The 24,796-nt window shown below is 35.6% G+C and overlaps 1 protein-coding gene across 2 annotated transcripts in view; it reads right to left on the reverse strand.

Moving 5' to 3' along the window:
- Fstl5 (follistatin like 5) overlaps positions 1-24,796 on the reverse strand; it is a 402,285-nt gene that overhangs the window by 328,708 nt on the left and 48,781 nt on the right. For both annotated transcript variants that reach the window (XM_057756992.1, XM_057756991.1), the window contains exon 2: positions 18,598-18,736. In XM_057756992.1, coding sequence (XP_057612975.1) covers positions 18,598-18,723 — 126 coding nt within the window. In that variant the 5' untranslated portion in view covers positions 18,724-18,736. The remainder of the gene's footprint in view (positions 1-18,597; positions 18,737-24,796) is intronic.

A 24,796-nucleotide genomic window follows, 5' to 3' on the forward strand; every position in this document is an offset into this window, starting at 1 on the left:
TACTTTATTGAATAGAAATGGAAAGAATGGACAGCCTTGTCTTTTTTCTGATTTTAGTGTAGTTGAATTGAGTTTCTCTTCATTTAGTCTGATTTGGTTATTAACTTGCTGTATATTGCCTTTATTATGTTTAGGCGTGTTCCTTGTATCTTTGATATCTATCTCCAAGACCTTTACCATGAAGGGGTGTTGGAATTTGTCAAAGGATTTTTCAGCAGTGAATGAGGTGATCATGTGGTATTTTTCTTTCAGTTTGTTTATATGGTGGATTACATATCTGATATGAAGTCTACTTGATCATGGTGGATGATCTTCTTATGTGTTCTAATATTAGTTTTCTAAATGCCAGATTCATATGAACTTCCATATCCACATGTGAGACCTCATAATTAATAGCACAGTAAAGACATAAATATATATCTTCTGACATTGGAATCCTTTTACATGTAAACAATATATACCCAATGGCAAAACAATTTTTAATCTTAATACTCTCACCTATTAACATCATGTGGCATTCCAAACACACAATTAGAAATTAAAAAATAAAGTAATTTTAAAAATTGTGCTAATATGCATTATGAAGCAAATCAATATAGAAAAATGAATATTAACTCTGAAATTATCTTACAGTGAAATTTGATAAACTTGCTCAACCATCTGTGCCAGTCAGCACAGTTGAAATTTTTAGTTGCTCAGTAACAGTAATTTCAGAAACATTCATTTAAAAAGAATAATCATTCCAGAAATAACACATTACCTTTTCTACATTTTGAACAAAATGACTAGACATTGTACTTTACGGAACTGATTTATTATAGACATATTAAAACATGGATAACATATGGTTTGTAATTGATCATTTCCTTTTACTCTAATGGCTAAGAAAGTATAATAAAGACTTTGGAACATTAGATTTATAAAATCCAATAATCATATCTTAGGGATATGATCTAATTCCTGTTGGATGAATGTTGTGAACATCAGTGAGTTAAGGCATGGTAAAATGAGAAGTTCAAGCTGATGACAGTGTATTCCTTTTTCTTTAAAGAGTTTGGCATCAAATAGACAAGTTTTCTCATTCAAATAATTAATGTTAAGACTGTGAGTTTGATGTAAAAGAGATTATGGGAAAAATGAAGTTATGTTTTTAGGTAGACATTTATACCTGGTAAAATGATTATAAACTGAAATAGATGAGAATCAATAAAAAAACTTGTGAAGTTGACTACCTATAAAATTAATTTGAAGACTGTAGAATACTTTTTACCTATAGGGAATGATTTCAAATTATGAAAAATATTAAATAGCAGAACTTGTAAAACACTTAAAATTAAACCTATCATATGGACTATCAGTATTGGAAGAATTTGAAACATGGAGACAGGTACAGAGGAAGTCAGCTGTTTTATCTGGGAAAAAAATACATTTATTATAAGAAGATTTTTATAGATGTGAAATATACATCAATCACTATTAACTTTTTAAATTTGATTAAGAAAGAGTTAATTGTAGTGCAAGAAATTATCTTGAAATTTTTCACATAAATTATATTTGTAGAGGGAAGAAAACATGGCAAACAAGCAGAAAGAATTCTTAAAAGTGAATTATGGAATATCTTGGCTCAATCAGACCCTGCACATCATTCAAAAAATTCTAACGGAGTAAGTCTACCTGATCCTCCCATCCAGTTATTCTTGGCAAATATCCAAATAGCATTTGAGTTCTATATCCAGAGCCAAGTATAGTATGGCTACCTCTGCTACTATGTCTCTAGCTCTAAAGTTTGACTAAGGCAAGGACAGTTCATCTTCAACCTCCAGGCTCATCTTGTATGGACAACCCCTTCTCTCTATCTAGATCCACACATTCTGTGCTAAGATATAGCTGCGTGAGTTGGCCTGATCACACCTCTTCTCACCCTCTCTCCACCCTCCATAGCAATTCCCAACTCCAGGTCTGAACTTGCATGCCAGCCCAATTTCTATAACCACCTGACTTCATCTAACCTAAGCGGTATCCAACCTTAACACAAACATAACCACACTTCCTGTGTGCCACTCCTACATACTCTGTTCATATCACCCACAGAACTAACAGTGGATGTCACAGGCCCAAGTATCATTGCAAAATACAAACATATTAGATATCAAGGCAATATTCCCTACACACAGCAAAAAATTCAACAATTCTGCAGAAATGTTCACCAATAAGAACAACCTGTTGAGCACAGGACACGGAATTTAAAAGAGCATTCATAAACTCATCAAAGAATTCATGGAGTTTCCACAAGTCACTTTTTAATCTGCTTTTGGGATTCTTTTCCCCCTTATTGGGTTGCTTTGTCCAGCATCAAGGGGGGTTGCCTTGTCTTACTGTATTTTCTTCTGTCATATTTGACTATCATCTCTTGAAGACCTGCTTTTTCCTGAAGAAACAAATGTTGGGAAACTGGATCTGGGATTGAGAAGAGTGGGAGAGAGCTTGGAGAGGTAGAGGGAAGGAAAACTGTGGGTGGGATGTATTGTATGAGAGAAGAATCTATTTTTATTTAAAACAGAAGTCACAAAGAAACAACTTGAAGGACTTAAAGAGAATGAATATTAACTGCCTAAGTGACACTCAATGAATCGCTAATATCAGGGCGATGGACATGATGACATTTGATAATAGAATTCAATAAAGAGATAAAAACATTGAAGAGATCTCAAGCCTGAGTGCAGATATGAGTGAAAAAAAAAAAGATAACCCAGGGCTCTGGTGCGGGGCTCTGCCTCTGTTTTATCAGCTGCTGGATGAGGTGCTATGGTGATATTTAAGATATTCATCAGTCTGATACAGGGCAAGTCAAAATCATGCCCCCTCTCATTTATTTTTTAGGGTCTTATCTGGGGTCTACCTTGTGGATTCTTGGGAATTTCACTAGAGCCAGGTTTCTTGTTAACCCCATAATGGCTCCCTCAATCAAGGTATATCTCTTTTCTTGCTCTCATCTCTGTCCTTCCTCATCTTGACTATTGCATTCCCTCAAGTTCTCCTTCCATCTCCCCTTCCTCCCACCTCTTCCCCTTCTACCCTCCCTGTGTTCACAATTTTGTAGGTGATCTTGTCTATTTCAACTTTCCAGGTGGATCTATATATGTTTTTCTTAGGGTTCACCTTGTTATTTAGCTTCTTTAGGATCATGAACAATAGTCTTGATATCCTTTATTTACAGCTAGTATCCACTTATGAGTGAGTGCATACCATATTCATCTTTTTTGGTCTGGGCTACCTCACTCAGAATGGTGTTTTCTAGTTCCATCCATTTGTATGCAAAATTGAAGATGTTATTGTTTTTTACCACTGAGTAGTACTCTAACGTGTAAATGTGACCTCCCAAAGTCTAGTTGAAAAGTGGGAGGAATGAGAATATGAGCATACCGGTCAAGACCATAATGGATTCACCCACTAAAACAGTCCACCTGAGAGAATGGGAGCTCACCAATACCAGCTAGACTGGAAAGGAACAAGCATAGAATGAAAGTAGTCCCTCTGAATGTACTTGGCAGTTGCATGGCTGGGGGAACTATGGGACCACTAGCAGCAGCAGCAGGATAGCTGTTGTTTAACCTTCTTCTGTATTAACTTCCTAACGTCTCCTTACATCAAGCTCCCTCCATTTTCATATTTTCTGCTTCAAATAACTTGTACCTGCTATTCCCCAATCAGTGTCCTCCATTGTATTATTCCCTTTTATGTTTCTGATTTCTGCAGTTATTTCATCGGATATACCCTACATATGAAGATTTCGGGTTTGGAACTGCCTATGAGAGGTAGCAAGTGTATGACTTTCTGGCTCTGGGTTACATAACAACATATTTTCTAGTTCCATCCATTTACTTAAATCTTTTCTTTTCTTTTTCTTAAAGATGAGTAGTATTCCATAGTGAATGTGTATTATGTTTTCATAATCAACTAGTCAGTTTAAGGACACTCGAATTGTTTACATCCCCTAGTTGTTGTGAATAGAGCAGCAATGAACATGGCTGAGAAAGTATGTGTGAAGAAAATAGCTGGATCTTGAGTTAGATTTATTTTTATCTTTTTAAAAATTCTACACTCTGATTTCCAGAGTGTTGGCATCAGTTTGCAATCCTATGAACAACGAATGAGGGTTCCCTTTCCCCAAATGTTTTCTCCAGCATTTGGTTTTGGTTAATTTGCTGATCCTTCCACTTTGATTAGGGTAAGATGAAATCTCAAATTTGGTTTTGGTTTGCATTTTCTTGATCGTTAGGAATAGTGCAGTTTCTTGGCTCTGCTCATTCCCCTCTTTATCTTGAAATATTGCTTTGTGTATGTTCTGTAGGTTTTTCTTTCTATCTAATATAATGTTTTAGGGCTGCTTTTTTATCATGGAAATTTTTTAGTTTTCCTTAAACTACGGCAGATAGCTTTACTGTGTACCTTAGTCTAGGTTGTCAGTATTGGTATTATATGACTTGGAATGCATTGTTCCATGTTCTTCTGGCTTTCAAAGTTTTGCATAATAATCAGTTGTTATTTTCATGAGTTATGCTTTATATGTAACTTGAGGTTTTATTTTTATTTGTTTGTTTGTTTATTTGAAGCTTTCAATACTCTCTCCCATTCCCTCCAATTATCACCCACCCCACCCCCATCCACTCCTCAGAGAGGGTAAGGCACATTTCTTTGGGAAAAGGTCCAAGGCCCTCCCTACTATATCTAGGCTGAGTAAGATATCCATCCAAAGAGAATAAGTTCCCAAAAAAGTCAGGACAATTAGTAGGGCTGTCTGAAAATTAGAAGAAATTATATTTTATTATCTATATGCCTAAAATTCCATACAGTATTTATAAGTTTGAACATTCTGTGGGGAGGACTGTATTGTGTGTCTATGTGTGTGTTTGATGTAATTACATTTACCCATTTGAATTGACAATGCTTCCCAAGAGCCACAGACAATCTTTTAAAAACCCAGAGCATGAGGAAGAAGCCTCTTTCCAGTTGTTGGTCAGGGTTGTCCGAGAGACTCCCAAAATATTGTAGGCTATTACTGTTCTTGGTGTCTTTGTTGGACCAATGGGATGGGAGAGGTAAGTCGCTACTTCTAAAGACACAATGCACTTCAGACCCAGGACTCCGTGGACCTGAGCCGGATCTGATTCAAAATCCTCCTCCCTGAAAATAAGCTTCTTTTTGCTCTTGTAATAACCCATGACCAAAAACAATGTGAGAGAGAAATGGGTAATCTTTGGCTTACATTTTTTGTTTATTTTTTGAGATTGTAATTGAATCAGAACATTTCTCCATTCCCTTTTCTCCCTCCAGTCCTTCCCATATATCCCTCCCTACTCTCCTTCAATAATTATAACTGTATGCATATATGCAATTATACATACATGTATATTATTAACTATAACCTGTAAAGGTTGTAAAATGTTTTATATGTATTAATGCGTGTATGTGTATTTTCAGAGGTGCCTGCTTGGTACTAGACAGTCATTAGTTATTTGATGTTCTGTTCCCTAGTGAGGACCATCTCTCTGGCTCCCAGCTTTACTCTATTGCCTGTAGTTCTTTGATTACACCATCCATTGTTCTGGGAAATTGGGGCAGAAATCTGAAGGCAGGGACTGAAGAAGACACTATGGAGTAATGCTATTTGGTGGCTTCCTTTCCATTACTTTCTCAGTTTAATTTGTTATTTAATCCATGATGACCTGCCCACAGGTGGCAGGGTACACAGTGGATGGGTTTCCAACATCAATCGTTAATAATGAAAATATCCCACAGACATGTTCACAGTTCATACTGATGGAAACAGCTCTTAAATATCCAATTCTCAAGTGACTAGTTTGCGTCAACTTGTCAAATTGTAGTTTTTCATCGATCTGTGCTACAAATATCCAATTATCTAAAGAACTAAGTAAAAATAAACAGCAAAAAAGATGCTGAAACTGATTATAGAAAATTTACGTACTGGTAGTTTTATTATATAGTTCATATCCCATATTGCCACTTCTCTCTGTGTCTCTGCCTCTCCTTCCCCCCTCTAAATTCCCCATGTATGTTTTGTTTTACCTTTTGTGCTTACTAGTCTTTCTTATATAATGGAAATTGTTTACTCAATTATATCTTATCAGATAGTATCCCAGATAGGATTCCATACTTTCATTCTCCTGGCAGGAGAGAAGACTCATAAAGACGTGTGATTTTACCTCTGATTACCAAGCTACTGAAACAACAGACCCAGCAGAATTCGAGTTTTCTCAAGCAATCTAGAGTTGAATGAATGGAAAGGCTGAAGATCAGTTGTCAATGGGGAAAATTACGCCTGTCTCTCTGAAAGAGATGCACACCATTATGACAACTTACAGGGACAAAACACACGACACAAGAATGAAAAGAAATGATGTGCAGTGACAGGGAAGAGTACACATTGATACAAGTGACTGACGGGTTACTTGAATCTCCTACAAAGGTCTGTTTTTATTATTTCTAACTACAGATAGCTGTGTGTGTGTGTGTGTGTGTGTGTGTGTGTGTGTGTGTGTGTGTGTGTGTGTGTGTTCATATGGATGTAGATGTCCATGGAGGTCAGAGTTGACAAAGCCTCTGGAGCTGGAGTTCCAGAAAGTTCTAAGCTGCCATGGTAGTACTAAGAATCAAACCTATAACCTACATCTGGAAGAGTACCAGGTGCTTTTTAACTCTGAGCTATCTGTCCAACCCCTCATATGCACTCTCTGTCTCTATTTAAATCTTAACATAGGTCAATGCCCAAAGATAGATTTTGAACTAGTTAGATCTTTTTCTCCTTTCTGGTTACAGTAATATTATGATACGTAGGGTTTTCCTAAAGTCTTTTGTTACATTGTCGTAGATATGTACTTTGTGATATTATCATTAAGCATTAAAGCTTATGTTTCTGTAGGAACATTTAGAACACTGGTAAAGTATAAAATTATATTATTTATTATTACTCTTTCAATAATGAATTTCGAGCAGCTTTTATGCTTTACTCAAACTCTTAATTCATCAATGTACATAATTCAGAGTGCATTTTCAAGTAACTACATGCCATACTCATGTTGAAGATATTCAGAGTTTGCAAAGCTCTGATGTTTGCATTTGTCTCAATCATTACTGTTAGAGTTCAGAATTAAGGAAGCAAACCAAATCAAAGTTTGAATAAGAGAGTTTTTTTAAATGAAAGTACATTCAAATTCAAAACATGTACAAATGAAATATGGTAATGATATTAATTAAGACTTAATTGAGCTTCTATAAAGGACTGTATAAAACTATGTCAATTAATGAAATTAACTTCTACAAAAGCACATTTGGTAACTAAATTGGTTTATAATTTCCTGAAACTTTTTATAAGCATGGGAATTTGAATTATAGTCACCATGAGTGATTAAAAATATTTTCCTATCAGGTATAAGGGTGGAGTTATTTTTGATGTGAGGAATAAAATCCAAGCTCTGTGTATGTGATGGACAAAGAAACACAGTCAGAGCCTCCTGAGCACTGATTAAAGCTAACGAATGCTCGAAACTCCTTCAGCTATTATAGATAACATAAGACACTCTGGTGTTAGGGGACATTTATAAAGGCATAAATTAAATATGTCATCATTATTCTGATTTGCAGATTATTGTTAGCATATCCTAAGCAAACTTCTCAGAGAGTTTCTATCATTTATTAGTGTGAAGCAAGAAGCATGTCACAAAACATAGTGTTTTATAACTAGGCTCAAAGCATCCATACATAAATCTCAGTGTATGTGTGCTTATGTGTGCATATGTGCAACCCCCCACATACATGTATACTTAGCATAATCACTGGTGAAATTTGTGTGTCATGGTCATACACTATACTTATCAGAATCACTAGTGAAATTTCTGTATCTCTGAGATATATTCACTCTAGTGGCATCCACATAAGGTCCCAAGCAACCATTGTTATGTTATTGTTGTTAGTGCTGATCTTAGATTATGATGATAAATACACTCTACCATCCTGTCAATAATTTAGAACAAATCTCACAAGTTGCTGCTTACCTTTCACAAATGTCCCAAAGATTTGAATAGCACTTTTGGCAAGGATAGAAGGACAAGGAAAACTAAGGAGAACAAGAAATGAGAAAGAAGCCTGTCATGCTAGAAACCTGGGTTCTGTTTCTGACTCAAGAAGACCTTCAACCCCTAAGTGGAGAGAATTGTATGACGGTGACCTACAAGGATGAAGCTCACTTATTTTCTGTGAGATAAATCAAAAAAAGAGTGTTGAAGCATTAGTACGCTATCCTTGAAGCCAGATGATGTGTAACCATTAAGGTTAATGATACTGCTACTATCTTTCATGAATAAACTGGACCAGTGTATGCCACAAACCATCTCATCATTTCATTTACAAGGAAAATTAAGAGAGGAAATATAAATAAGCCAATTCATGTTGGGTTTTTTTTTTTTATTTTTAAATGCTACTTAATATTATAGGAGTTTTATTTCTAAATTTCTTTAAATGTTTCTATTTTTATATAATATATACACCAAATTTCTAAATATTTTTCATTATTTGATACAATATAGAATTTTAATATGGTAGCTAATACTTATGCACTTCATTGAGCATGCTTTTATGCAGAGAGAGAGAGAGAGAGAGAGAGAGAGAGAGAGAGAGAGAGAGAGAGAGAGAACTTGAAAGCCAGGCAGTGATGAAACATGCCTTTAATCCCAGCACTCAGGAGGCAGAGGCAGGTGGATCTCTGTGAGTCTGAGGCCAACCTGATCTACAAGAGCTAGTTCCAGGACAGGCTTTAAAGCTCCAAAGAAACCCTGTCTCGACAAAGAGCGATAACTTGATATAAGTGCCCATTATTCTTTATTTCTATTGGAACTAACTTTGATTCTGTGTTTTTACAGTATATTTGTCAATGCAACAGTTTGCATTAAGTATGAACATAGCAGGATCAAGAGTCACTTAGGAGACAGGCTCTGGGCATGACTGTGAGGCGTTGTCCAAACTGGATTAGTTGAAGTGGAAGATGCACCTTAACTATGGGCAACAACATTTCAGCACTGGGGTATGGACTGGATAAGAAGAGAAAGCGGTGAGCATTAGAATTCCTGCCCCTGCTTCCTGACTGCAGACCAGCAGCTTCATGCTCTCGCCCCCATGCTTATCCACAGAAGCAAGCCCTTCCTTGTCTAAATGGCTTCTGTCTGGTTGTTTTATTTCAGGAACAAGACAGCACATCAACTATGTTAATAACTGATAAAGCTAGACCTTACCATAGAAGACTATTCTCTCTAATAGACTCAGTGCCCTGATAATACTTTTAGAGAAGTGTTGGCAGTTCTTGAAAGACGTTTCACGGAATTGTTTTTTTTTGGCTAACCAAATTTCCCTGAAGTGAAAAACATCTAAGAATATAAGAAGATTAAAGCAGTTACAAAGTCAACAAAACCAAATACACATGCAAAATTAATGTACGCACGGTCATATTTGGATGGCTTTCATTTGTGTTAACTGGGACATCAAGTTCTTAATCTATTGTCAAGTTCTCACACCTGTGCTTCTAATTTATTCTGCTGCTGAATGACACTTGATATTTATTTGGTGAGCTATCTTCCTCATAGTATTATTTTAATTGTTACTGGGGACTTAATGAAGGTACCAGTTCATTGGTACCTGCTAAACTCTTCAGGCCTGAAGCTTCACCATTGAAACACAAGACTGTTACCAATCAAATACAAGATTTTAGAAAAAGAAACAAAACCAATACAGTGATGGCATACAGAGATAATATATTAAATCTGGTATCCACATACAGAGATAATAGAATCTAGGCCCAGACACCAAACCGTAAAACAACATCAACAACAAAAACCCAAAACTTGAAAGTAGAACTCTACAAAAGAAACCACTTGAAAATTTCACAATAGAAAACAATAAACATAAAGCAATGCTTTATTAAAATTTATCATATTCACCAAATAAAAGACACTGTCAAGAAAACAAGTGAAAGTATCTGAGAAACTTCTATAAAAGGCACCTAAAAGTGTTATCTAACATATAGAAGGAGCTCTTAACCTTCAAGGAAAGAAAATACTAAAAGTTCACTTCCAACATAATCTAAACCCTGGTCACATATCATCATCAAAGAGACCCACAGGAACAATTGGCCTAAGAAAATACCTCACATGTCTGTCATTATATAATTAAACATTAAACAAAATAACAAGATACAACTGTAGAATGAGTGAAATCCCACATGCTGGGAAAGGTGGGGAACAGTAGATCTCTATTACATTGTAGGGAGTACTTTGAAAATATAGCTCGACAATTCCTTTCAAAGGTGAATGCGAGCTTCACCAGCAATCATGCTGAAAATACCCACAATCAAGCATAAACATATAGACCTATATTTACATCAGGTTTCTTCAAAAAATATGAACTGAGCAAACAAAGTATCCTTCAGCAGGTGAGTAAATACATAAAATGTGTGCATACTGACAATGGAACATTATTTCTATCTAAAGCATAAAAATACCATGAAGTCATAAAAATCTATTTGGGAATCTGTACTGCATGGCACTATGTGAAATTAGCCAATACGTTCAACCAAGTTACTCTGTGATCCCATTTATATAGAAGGTAAAATTATGAAAATAAGAGTTATCTTTTACAAAATATGATTAGGCAGAAAGCAGAAATTTAGGTTATGGAAATATGCTGCTTATGTTACTTCATCAAAGCTTCCTTGGCTTCAAACTAAGGCCACAAAAGAATCTTTTTGCAAACTATGGGCTTTGATTGATAATCAAACATCACTGGATGATTGTAACAAATTCCCCACTCTCTTCCAAAGCTTGAATAACAGAAAAAGGCTATCTATGCACAAATGTGAACACATGGGGATCTATGTATTGTCTTACCATTTTTGCTGTTAACCTACAATGACCTTTATAATTGAAATCAATTACTAAAACACTGTGATAAAAACAAAAGAGAAAGCCGGGCAGTGGTGACGCACGCCTTTAATCTCAGCACTCGGGAGGCAGAGGCAGGCGGAGGATCTTTGTGAGTTCGAGGCCAGCCTGGTCAACAAGAGCTAGTTCCAGGAACCAAAAAGCTATGGAGAAATCCTGTCTCAAAAATCAAAAAAAAAAAAAAAAAAAAAAAAAAGAGAGAGAGAGAGAGAAACAAATAATACAACTAAGATTTCTGAGAAAACTTTGGAATGACTGCCTATTAAAATAGACATTTATTATTGGACATCTCTATCATATTGGCTGACAGTTCCATCTGTGAGGAGGGTCCTGTGTTTAATCCATCCAGTTGGTAAATACATTGTCAGCAAGAATCCTTCAGCTCAACACCTTTAGTCTAAGCCTGTTTTCACGGTTAATTGCCTCATTTATTTTCCTGTAGACAGCTTACTATAAAGCAAACTTTGTCCTAGCTCTCCCTCAGAGACACTTCCCTTATTATACATTTCAATACACATTGAATCATATTTTCATTGAATCATGTTTTCATTGAATAATGTTTTCAAGTCAATTCATTTAAGATGATCACTTCACTAACAGTTATATGATGGATTAGCATATGTTCCAGGGAATTCAAAATGGAATCCTTTACTCAATTCTATGCATGGACTAGGCACTTAATAAATGTGTTGCAATAATGTGTAAGTGTGCTTTTCGTTAGTAAAAGAATAAATGCAGAAAAGTATTTGCTTGAAGCTAGAGTATTGAGTACAACAGGAAGATGAGAAGCATGGATTCTACTTTTGTTTGCAGTAGCTCGCTGTGCCTTTTTACCAAATGGGTTGTCAGCCCTTAATTGTCCTACCTAAAGTGTGTGTGTATGAGAGAGAGAAGGAGTGTGTGTGTGTGTGTGTGTGTGTGTGTGTGTGTGTGAAAATATGTTTATATGTGTATCCAACATGCTTTCTATATATTATTATAACTTAAAAATAGGAAAGCTCAATCATAAAGAATAAGTTAGTAAAAATAATACCACTCTTTCAATCGTTTTTATGCTACAAAGTTTTTAATCACTTAACCATGCTGACTATAAAGCTCATAAACTGAATTTTCTTCACATTTGTAATATAGAACATTCCTAACTGAATTCACAATAAAATAATTTTTAAGAATTAAAGATTCAGGAAATAATATATAATTTATCTACACATCAAAATAATGACTGCAAATGCCAACTTGAAACTTAATTAATTTTAAAGATCAATTGAGTGTATTTTTACTTATTCTCCACCATAGCCCTTCTTTCATGTATTATGTAAATACACACACACATTCATATGCCACTTAAGAATCTGAAATTATGTTACTGTAGATATCTGTTAAACGCCATATCTGAATTGTTCCTTAGTAGAACATTAGCTTGCACCAATTTCAAGCAATACAATCATCATGTAGTCCAAATTCTGATACTGTGTCTACGGCCACTGCTGTGAACATTGACGTGTTCCTTGTCTCTAACACAAGAGACTACCACTTCTGTCACAACTTGTGAAACTAGGTATTCTAAAAACCCATTATCTATAAAGTGAATGAAAGGAAAAAATATCAAACCTTTCATGGTTTGTGACAGTATGAAAATGTGTTCATTGAACAAAGCTTACTACATTTTTCTCTGACCTCCAGTTTTTGAAAGAAAAAGAGGACCACGGAGCTCAGAAGAATTCCCCTCCGTCAGCAGTACCACCATTATAACATCACTTTTTATCTTTTAACATGAGAATAATAAAATTCAGAAAGTATCTAAACCCATTAATAATCCAAGCACAACACGTTTCTTAAAGGCTTACTATTCTGTATGTTATTTTTCATCATTATTTTCATGTTTGACAGAACTTTTGTGCACTTAAAGACCACAACTAGATATGCCAATAAACATATATAATGAAGCAATCGCTACTGTGCTACTAAAGATACTGTTCCTCAGATCTTAGTTATTTTTCTGTGTGTCTGTGTATGCTGAGAATTCTATACATCTACCATCTCACAAATAAGTAGAAATGCATTGCTGTTAGCTGTAGCTAGCAGACCATACATCAAATCTCCTGAAGTTATTCATCTTGCGTGACTAAGAGTTAGCAAACATGAGCAAAACTCTTAGCTCAGCAAGTGTTCCACAGTCCAATAAATTAAGGAGGAAAACATCTTCTTGTTTTTGAATTTGAGAAAGGTTTTCACTCTGTAGCTTAAGATGATCTGAAAATAAGTTTATCCCACAGGCTGGCCTACAACTCATGGTAATCTTCTTGTTGTGTGTAAAAAGAGAATTTAATGAAAACCCATGGTATTTCCTAAATATACTCTATCAATAAAGATTGTTTAATTATTATTGTACTTTGGTTGCATAACCCGAGACTCAATTTTGCACAAACAGGAGATTGAGTCGTGAAGGCATTAGTTGAAACTAGGATTTATTTCCTTAGGGAAGAAATAGAATCATTATTTTGCAAATGCAAGGTATTTATCTGAAACAAATTTAAGATTTAATAATATTCACCCTTCTTGATATGCATCAAATAAATTTATCTATACATTTTAACTAGTAATCCCCTTAACATTTAGTTAGCTAATTCTTCACAGTAACATTTTAACTTCTCTAAGCCCTGACCCAGATTTTCTTCCAAGGTGTGCTTCGAATTGTTTCCTGACTTCAGGAAAAAAAAAAAAATATATATATATATATATATATATATATATATATATATATAATTTATCATTTTAACAATCTCTTTGAAATCTCCTGTTATCATCACAGTGATTGTTAAGGCTTACCTGCAATCTTCCTATTAGGAAACAATGGTCTTGGTTTGTTTAGAGGTCCATGTCTTTAAGCCCTGGAATTCTAAGTTTCCTTTTATGTTTATCTTTTCCCCTCTACGTCTCTCCTGCTTGTTTCCATTAGGCTCATCTATCCGTGTTAGTGCAAAGGCAAAAGACCAGAAAAAAAAATCATCTCTTACAAATCAGTTCTTTGAATTATATGGCATCGTTATGACCAGCAATGCTCTCAAGAACCATTACATTTCATACTGTCCTCTCTTCGTTCACACAGTGATCCTCATGGAGAAGAGCTTTGACTTCGAGGGGAAATTATAGATCAACTTCAATTTGCCAGGTTAGCTGGAAGTGACACTCTGGTCAAAGAGAGATACAGACACTTAAAGGACTTTCAGTGTTCCCATTAGGGATGCTCAAAGAATACTATGGTCCTCATGCCAAATTCCATCAGGCAATACAGTGACATTGTGATCAGCTCTAGAGGTGGAGAAGCAGGCAAGATAGGTGCTGACACAAGGAAGATTTTTAGTCAGACAAATAACATGCTTGTTAATATTTGGAAATGTCAATACATAAATACTACAGGTTACACAAAAAAGGGGCTACTCGTTCTGAGATATTATATCTAAGCAATTAATGGGTGGTGAGTGCAGGGGGATAAGAGAAATATGAAGATGAGAAAAAGTCAAAAATAAAAATGAAACAAGTAGCCAAAAAGGAACAAGAAAAAAGTATCACAGAGGAATTATGTGTAGTAGGCGTAGGAAGAAGTTCTAGCTTTGTCTTTATTTGTGAAGAGAAGCTGGGAGCGCAAAAAGATGACAAACAAATCCGAAATTCAATGATTTAACGTAATAAAGAGCTTGCTCCATTCCTTGTTTTGTCACCCCGTAATGAGCAGGATATATTACTCATCGTAGTTTTTGGACAGAATGGAAAGTTCAATGGTTGACATGTGTTATGCTCTAGGATAAAGGAGAATTCTGGAAGATTTTTCAGTTATTAGCAAATATTCAGGCAAAGATGCTTTGCATGCCTCTGCTCCTAACTCACTGCCACAATACTACCCTGTTTTCTCCAAAACAACTTTCTTTTCTTTAACATGTTAGAAGAGGGCATGGAACCACCGAGAGGATATTAAGCAAAGAGATAAGACTTTAATCAGTGGTAGAGACCAGAACTGAGATTCTAATGCTGTGCTGCCCCACACACTACAAGTCACATTCTTTCATGGCATGGAAAGATCAAGGGATGGGTAAGAGCAGAATATTCTTAACATTTCTAGGAGAGTGCCAAGGCTTCTCCAAGGATTATGTTCTCCTCCTGCTGCTTCCTTGTTTAGTCAGTTTCAGGATTGTCATGGAAATTGTAAACCATCATGGCACTGCAAATGAGGAATTTACTAAGGACATTAGTTTTAAAGATACAGTAATGAAACTGGAGGATGAACAGAAGACAAGATGGCAGGCAAGTGTTTGTGAAGTGGTGTTCTGCTGTGTCTAGCAGTTCCTTTATACAGAAATTCGCCATGCCATCCCACTTTTTCAAGGACCTCAAGGTAAGAATATAGGCAAAATTGTATACACATGGCCCAGAGTTCAAGTACCTATGAAAACGTTCATTTTTGTAAAATCTGTATCAAATTATTTAGACTCTTTTTAAAATCTTAACCTGTAATTTTAGGTGACATTAAAATAAACAGATTCTAAACACCTATGAAATTATGTTCCCTTATCTATAAAATAGAAATAAATATATTTCTTCCATGAGGATGCCATGAAATTAAAGAATCTAACATAGATGATGAAATTAACAATATAAAATAAAGAATGGAGGCAAGTAAAAATAAAGGACCAAACATAGAGTATAAAGGGAGTGGCTGTTACATAATAATAAATATATAGTGACAACATTTACATCTGGTGCCATGTGTGCTCCAAGTACAATAATTCCAAAGTGGTACCAACAGCTCAAAGTTAAGGAATTCTTAACAAGGCACATGAGAATCTATCATTGTTGAACTGAGCCTATGGTGCAGATTTCTGATAACAATAACCCAGGTGATTTCTATTTGTTCTAGTGAGTTCACACTAGAAGGCTGCCCTAAGCCAGGCTACAGCCACCAACAGGAGCAGAAAACAACATGAAAATTCAGTTCTTTTGCTTATGGGGGAACACCGTCAATAGTCTAAAAAGCAGACAATTCTCTCAGGCCAGTGTTATGTTGCTTTACGATCATTGTCTCTCATTTTAGGGAGCACCTGCCCATCCTCTATTCCACTTTCTTATTTTCCTGTCTTGATGATGACTGCTGCTTTCTCTTGCTGTCAGGAAAGTAACTTCAGTTCACCTCTCTGAGTTGTAATAATGTCACTCAAAGGAAGAGGAAGGGCAGTTCTGTTTCCTAGACTACACCACAATTAAATGACCAGGTGTAGGAAAATGACTGGTGAAAGAGTGCGCCATGTCTAAGTCCAAGAATATACATAATAAATAAAAGCAGAACTTTGTGGGTTTGGATGTAGTGGTTGCATTTCACAGTTCCTGGGTGCTAATGAATGGCCTCAGATAATGCTGCATAAATGCAGTGGGATAAACGCATCAGTAAAACACACAGTCAGCTCTCCCGCAGACATGGATTTCTAGAGGATAATTAAGACTTCTAAAATTAGCATAGCAAGTTTATTGTTACTCATTTTTTACTGCGAGATACAGACAAATGAATTTTAATCACATTTTTGATACATACAGCTGGAGATGATAAAATATGTATGTATTTGTTCATATCTGGAACATTTCAGTGTGTTCTGACAAATTAATCCTTTTTGCTTGTATCACAATGTGCTGAATATGTGAGTTGTCTTAGTTTGCTTTCTCTACTATGATAAACACTGTGACCAAAAGCAGCTGGGTTGTTATTGGACTTAGATGTCATGGTCACAGTTGCTCACTGAAAGGAACTCAGAATGGGAGCCCGGGAATGTAGCGTAGAGCCAGGCACTGGAGCAGACACTATGAAGAGGCACTAGCTACTGTCTTGCTTTCCACTGCTTCTTCAGTTTAGTCTCTCTCCCTCTCTCTTAAAATACCCATTTTCACACATGCACACATGTGCATGCCTGCACACACACGCACACAGATAGCACATACAACATGTTTACACACATACAAACTCTCACTAGGTGACTTTTATATATAGCTTAATCTTAGAGTCAAACAAAGCTGTTTAAAAGTGATATGTTTCAGTACGATTTCTGTCCTGCTTTTTAAATGCCAACAATTATATATCATTTCTACTGATTTAGAAATATAAATACAACAAAAATATTACGATATAATAATTTTGGAGCACGTATGTTCTCAACTTATTTCACTCAATTATGTCTTTTTTTAAAAGGGTTAAATTGCATAGATAAATATATTGATATTGATATTTTATCATGTAAATTTAACTAAAAACATTCTAATAAATGTTCACACTGATGCCCAAGCTGTGGTCTTGTATTTTTCAGAAAAACAATGAGATATAATTAAGCCATAATTTACCCAACAATTCTCTGCCAAAGGTTTAATACAACAGGGTCTCATGAGCACACAGTACCAGGAAAGGCATGGATATAGTTTCTGACCTCAATACATATATTTTAAAGCAAAGAAACAACACAAAATAATATTTACTAGATATGTGATATCATAAGATAAACTTGCCTGTTTTGAAGTTGAAAAAGTTGAACATGAGAAAGTATTTTCCCCTAAACAATTTTCTTTTTATGTTAAGGAATCTAAAATTTAATGATTTTTGATTACATGAAAAAAAATTCAACAATTTCTACTCAAGGTGAATTTTGCAAACATATATGCGTATGTGTGTGTGAATGTATATCTTTGTAGACATTTAGAGAAATACTTCGTTTTCACCTTAAAACTCTAAGATACATAAGAAAATAATAGAAGCTAACCCACTGACTCAGTCTTAACTCTTGGTATATGCCATGCCCCGCGCTCCCGTGTCTGCATTTTGTGCGCTGGCACCCAGTTCTTGAGCTTCGGGAAAGGGGCTAGGGTTAAAACAGACACACACAGAGACACGGCGACACGGGCCATCCTTGAATTCCCCCAAAATGCCCCCTTTATTGTGTTCAGGGGCAGATTATATAGAGATAGCCACGCCCCAGCCAAACCCACCAGAAACCACTCTCCTGCCATCAGGAACTCCTGAAGGTCTTGTGCTCAGAGCAGCTGTAGGCACTCAGATCAGGGGATTACAAGAAATTCAGGATCTGGGGTCTCACTGCTCCCAACAGGTATATAAATCATTATTTTATATATTATGTTTTTAATGAATAGCTTTACTTTTAGTGATGTGCACATGTGTGTGACCTTGTCGTTTTATGTACACGTGTGTGCAACTGCCTTAGAATCCAGACAAAGATGCTAGATCTCCTGGAGCTGGAATTAAAATGGTTGAGAGTTACCAGATAAACCAGGAACCAAACACAGCTCCTTCAAAACAACCATATGTGCTCTTAACCATTAATCTCTCACACCTGCTCCTACCTAATGCAGTAAGTTTTATAATTACACTATATCTATTCAAATTCTGATGTTATTTTATTAACCAAACTGTAATTTTTCAGTTGTTGATATTTCCCACTTTTAAAACTGGATTGTTTTAAAAAATGAAAATTATTGAAAGCATGTTTGGAAATCAATGGCTCTGAAGGAATAATAAACAAGACTGACAACTCAGCCATACCTTGTGTCGTAATCTCATAAGAGGTTGGTAGGATTTAATGCCATATCCTGATTCTTTTGTTGGCCTTCCTTCGGACTCCAGGATGATGAATCCAAGAATCAAAACAGTTGACCAGGACTTAAACATCCTTATTGTTTACCTGTCAAAATTAGAATTTTGAAAATCAAAGAAAATACTTTATATGATAAAGAATATATCAAAAAATTCAATACCATTAAGAAATCCTTACACATTGAATCAGAACTCTCTGGTGTGTGACTATGTAATAAATAGATAGACACCTCTCATGAACACTACCCTCTTTTCATAACAAAACACCAGTACTTTTTAAAATCAGTCTCATAAAATATAGAATAAAAAAGGTAGGATTTGATAAAATAAATTCTCTGGGAAAATTCAATACAAGGTAGACTAGAAAGGTAAATAAATTATGACTAATACTCTAAATGTAGGTAATACAATTATAAATATGCTTATAAACTTTAACTCTAACTCCTCTTTAAGAATAAAGATGTTTAATTTTTAAGATTTTATTTATTTAGTATATATACAGTGATCTGTCTGTATTTATGCCTACAGACAAGAAGAGAGCATCAGATCTCATTACAGATGATTGTGAGCCACCATATGGTTGCTGGGAATTGAACTCAGGACCTCTGGATGAACAGGCAATGCTTTTAACTACTGAACCATCTCTCCAGCCAAATATAGCAAGCCAAGAGTTAACATCAAACTAAATGGACAGAAACTCACAGTGATACCACTGAAATCAAGAACAAGACAAGGCTGTCCACTCTTTTCATATCTATTCAACATAGTTCTAGAGGACTTAGCTAGAACAAAGAGACAAAAAAAAGGAGATAGATCACGAGGATACAAATCAGAAAAGAAGAAGTCAAATTCTCACTATTTGCTGATGACATAATAGTTTACATAAGAGACCCCAAATTTGTACCAAGGAACTTCTACAACTCATAAACACTTTCAGTGATGTATCAGGATACAAGACTAACTAAAAAAAAATCAGTAGCCCTTCTTTACACAGATGATAAAAGGGCTAAGAAAGAAATCAGAGAAACATCACCCTTCACAATAGTCACAAATAGTATAAAATATATCAGAGTAACTCTAACCAAACAAGTAGAAGACCTGTATGACAAGAACTTTAAATCTTTGAAGAAAGAATTAAAGAAGACACCAGAAAATGAAAAGATCTCCCAGGCTCTTGGGTATGCAGAATTAACATACTAAAATGGCAATCTTACTAAAAACAGTCTACAGATTCAATGCAATGCCTGTCAAAATCCCAGCAAAATTCTTCGCAGACCTCGAAAGAACGGTACTCAACTTCATATGGAAAGGCAAAAACCACAAGATAGCTAAAACAATCCTGTACAATAAAAGAGATTCTGGAGGCATCACAATCTCTGACTCAAACTCTTCTACAGAGCTACAGTACTGAAAACAGCCTGGTATTGACATAGAAACAGACCAATGGAACTGAATCAAAGAGCTAGATATTAATTCACACATCCACGAATATCTGATTTTTGACAAAGAAGCAAAAAATATAAAATGGAGAAAAGGTATATTTAACAAATGTTGCTGGCATAACTGGTTATCAACATGTAGAAGAATGAAAATAGATCCATATCTATCACCATGCACAAAACTCAAGTCCAAATGAATCAAAGATCTCAACATAAAGCCAACCACACTAAACCTCATAGAAGAGAAAGTAGGAAGTACAATTGAACACATAGGCATGGGAGACTCCTTCCTATGTATAAATCCAGTAGCACAGACACTGAGGAATACAATTAATAAATGGGACCTCCTGAAACTGAAAAGCTTCTGTAAAGCAAATGGCATGGTCAACAAGAAAAAACAGTCTACAGAATGGGAAAAGATCTTCACAAACCCCACATCAGACTGAGTACTGATCTTCAAAATGCATAAAGAACTCAAGAAATTGGTCATCAAAAGAACAAATAATCCAACTTAAAAAAAATAGAGTACAGACTTAAACAGAGAACTCTCAACAGAGAAATCTAAAATAGCTGAAAGACAATTAAGGAAATGTTCAACATCCTTAGCCATCAGAAAATGCAAATCAAAACAACTCTGAGATTCCATTTGCACCTATAAAAATGGCCAAGATCAAAAACACTGATAACATTTATGTTGGAGAGAATTTGGGGTAAAGTGAACACTCCTCCATTGCTGGTGGGAATGCAAGCCCCTTTGGATGTCAGTATGGTGATTTCTCAGAAAATTAGGAAACAGCCTTCCTCAAGACCCAGCAATACCACTTTGGGGTATATATCCAAAGGATGCTCAATCGTACCACAAGGACATGTGCTCAACTATGTTTATAGCAGCATTGTTTGTCATAGCCAGAACCTGGAAACAACCTAACTGCCCCTCGAATGAAGAACTGATAATTAAAATGTGGTACATTTACACAATGGAGTACTACAGAACAGAAAAAAAAATGACATCTTGAATTTTGGAGGAAAATGTATGGAGCTAGAAAGCATTATTTTGATTGAGGTAACCCAAACACAGAAAGACAGTTTTCACATATATTCACTTATAGGTAGTTCTTAAACATAAAATAAGGAAAACCAGCCTACAAACCACAATCCCAGAGAACTTAGACAACAAAGAGGACACTAAAAGAGACTTACATAAATCTAATCTACATGGAAAGTAGAAAAAGACAAGATTTCCTGAGTAAATTGGGAGGATGGGGACCTTGGGAGAGGGTTGAAGGGGAGGGGAGAGGTAGAGGGGGGCGGGAGAGAAAAATGTATAGGAAGGAAGAAAGGAAGGAAGGAAGGAAAAATGAATGAACTAACGAAAGAAAGAAAGAAAGAAAGAAAGAAAGAAAGAAAGAAAGAAAGAAAGAAAGAAAGAAAGAAAGAAAGAAAGAAAGAAAGAAATGAAACAGGAAATGAAGTCATTGCTGTAAGAAGCCTGACCATAGATTCATGAGCAATTGGATCTGGTTTGTGGAAGGAATGAAAAAGAGTTTAGAGTCATTGACCAGAAATCTCCTAGGCAACTGTAAATAGAGCTTAATGGAATTTGGGGCAGTAAAATGTTTTTTTTTTTCTCATATTTAGGAACAAGGACATTGTTGGGAGCATGAATTGAGGCCATTTGTGTTCTGCTGGCTTTGAACAGAAGACACAATGTCAATCAGCTGTCCCATATTCTTTATGCTAGATCAATAGCTGTTGCTGCTGCCGTGACTTCCTTCCATGATGGACTGTGCCTTTAAACCACGAGCCATAATGAATTCCTCATTCCTTAAGTTGCTTTGTTAAGTTTTTTTTTTTTTGTCACAACAACCAAAAAATAATAATAATAATTAGTGCGTCTCCCTAATGGGAACTCAAACAGCAATTAGGATTATCTCATTGTTCTTTGGGGTACTATCATAACTTTCAAAGTTAATTAACCCTTATAAGGGGTACTAGAAATTATAAGTGAGCAGAAATCATCCCATAATTGAACGTTTTTTTTACTTTAATAACTTCTGACAACCTGTTAAATTTAACAGTTAATTGGCACTTGTTTGACAGCACATTGGGACCATTGAAAAGCATGTGAGAAAAATATTAGCTAGCACATATGATATAATGATAGTGCTGTGGTATTTTGTATCCCCTTCTTTTATGCAGAAGTATAAACATACCTTATTATTAACTGACGGAAAATACATATATATCTAAAAATGATCAGTCTAATGAGATTTAATAAAATTACACTTTGCAATGATAAGGAAGACTGATATCTTTGCAGAAGCATAAAATACATTATTATTAACTGATCAAAAATACATATATATTTAAAAATGATCAGTCTAATGTGATTTAATAAAATTGTATTTTGCAATGGTAAAGAATACTGATATCTCAAGTATTTAGAAGGCCGAGGTTAGAGGATTGCCACAATTAGAGGTAAGCATAATAAACATAAGGATGTCTAGACCAGCAAGGGCTACAAAATAAGTTCCTGTCTTAATAAAAAGCAGATATAAACAGCCTTCTATGGTATGACCCCTGAGCACACCTGCCTCTGCCCCAGAATCAGACCAAGAGTGGGACACAGAACTATCTAGGCTGGTCAGGCAGTGACGTAACATGCCTTTAATCCCAGCACGCTGGAGGCAGAGGCAGGAGATCTCTGTGAGTTCAAGGCCAGCCTGATATAAAGAGGTAGTTCCAGGACAAGCCCCAAATCTACAGAAAACCCAGTCTCAAATAAATAAATAAATAAATAAATAAATAACTATCAATGATAAGAATCCTCTATCTATATCTGCTCCAGACCATTAAAGGAAAGACTGGCAGCTGATAGTAGAGCACTGACTGAACACTACTCAGCTGTCCACTGTGTGTCATTCTCAGATAAGTGATTAATATTCCCATTTGGTGGTAAGCGTCCTCAGTCCCATTCTTCCAAACATTCCTAGGAATGTGCTCAAGCAACCACACAGGCAGCCACTAGGACTGAAGGGAGACCTTCTTCCCCAAGTAGTCACAGAATGGAAATCACCTCAGCCCCCACACAAATCAACATACAGTGATCAAAATAACTAGCTTCAAATGATCTTCCCTGATTGTAAACCAGTCACCGTAGACTAACAGCAAAGTAGTTAACTAATAGCAAGCAACAGTTGCACTTAACAAAGATGGACCATAAATTAATATCAGAAAGCAAAGCCAAAAACTAAACTTAAAGTTGCCCAGGTTCCATCAAATAAAAAAAAATGTAATGCCGGGCGGTGGTGGCGCACGCCTTTAATCCCAGCACTTGGGAGGCAGAGGCAGGTGGATCTCTGTGAGTTCGAGACCAGCCTGGTCTACAAGAGCTAGTTCCAGGACAGGCTCCAAAACCACAGAGAAACCCTGTCTCGAAAAACCAAAAAAAAAAAAAAAAAAGTAAAAAAAAGTTTCCTCCTCAATATCCTCAATTTTAGAGTAATGTTCTCAAAATGCACAACAGAAAGAAGCAATTATAGAGACATATAAGGAGTCCAGGTAGTTAAAAGAAGATGCCAATAAATATCCCAATGAACTTAGAAAGAATAAACTTCTGACTAAAACCAAGACACAAATACAAATGGTTAGGTAAAATAATGAAGCCAATTTAAGATATAAAAAGTAAGTTCAGTAAAGAGAAACACTGAAAAATTCAAATGAAATGAATTTGTACATAAAAATTATAGTAAATCAAATAAAAAACTGGGTTGAAATTCTTATCAAGAAAATACATTATATAAAAGACAGAATAGCAAAACTTGAAGATAGAGGATAGGAATTAGTTTTTTCAGAGAAAAATATAGATTTTTCAAAACAAACCTTTTATGAACATAAAATTCAGAAACTTTGGGAAACAATGAAAAGTCTGAACCCATTGGCACAAAAAGAGAATAATTCTAGATCAACAATGTAGAATATATTTCTTACAATAAAGGTGTTGCCTTTATCAGAGATGTTTCCCATGACAGCAGATAGCACTTAATTCAAAATCCCAAAATATGCAAAAATAAATATGAGACTAAGTGATGATTGCATGTTCTGCCCAAATGGGAAGGTGCAATATCCCCGATCTAACTCTTAGAGAACATTGTGGAAGAAGGGGTAGAAACAAGGTAATACTCAGAAGATAGGAAGATGGGCTATTGCATCTTCTTAGAATGGTACAGGCATTTCAAAATGTAACTGTGCTCAAGGGACATAGCAAAAGACAAAATGGGAGGCTTATAAGAATGAAGGATGGATACACAGCACAACGGTGTCTTTGAGAAAAAACATGGCGATTGCACTAAAAAAACTCTATGTATTCATTGCTATTTGTGAAAGATAATGTTTGACCTATCAACATTTCATCATGGAAGAGGCTATTATAATATCACTTACTTTTGTGGAATAGCCACAGATACAGTCTTTCTTTGACTGAATAACTTAGCACCTATGCTCACAGAAGTAACTCCAATTAAGCATAGTGGGTTACACACAAAATGATGATGACTTGTTGAAAAGAATGGTGTCAAGGGGAGGCGTAGAGTGAGGGTTTCTATTGCTGACATGATAAATCACGACAAAGGCAACTTTAAGAGGAAAGTATTTATCTGATTGCCGTATCATAGTCCATTGAGAAAAGTGAAGACAGGAACTCAAACAAA

This window comes from Chionomys nivalis, chromosome 24 (genome assembly GCF_950005125.1).
Source record: "Chionomys nivalis chromosome 24, mChiNiv1.1, whole genome shotgun sequence".
NCBI lineage: Eukaryota > Metazoa > Chordata > Mammalia > Rodentia > Cricetidae > Chionomys > Chionomys nivalis.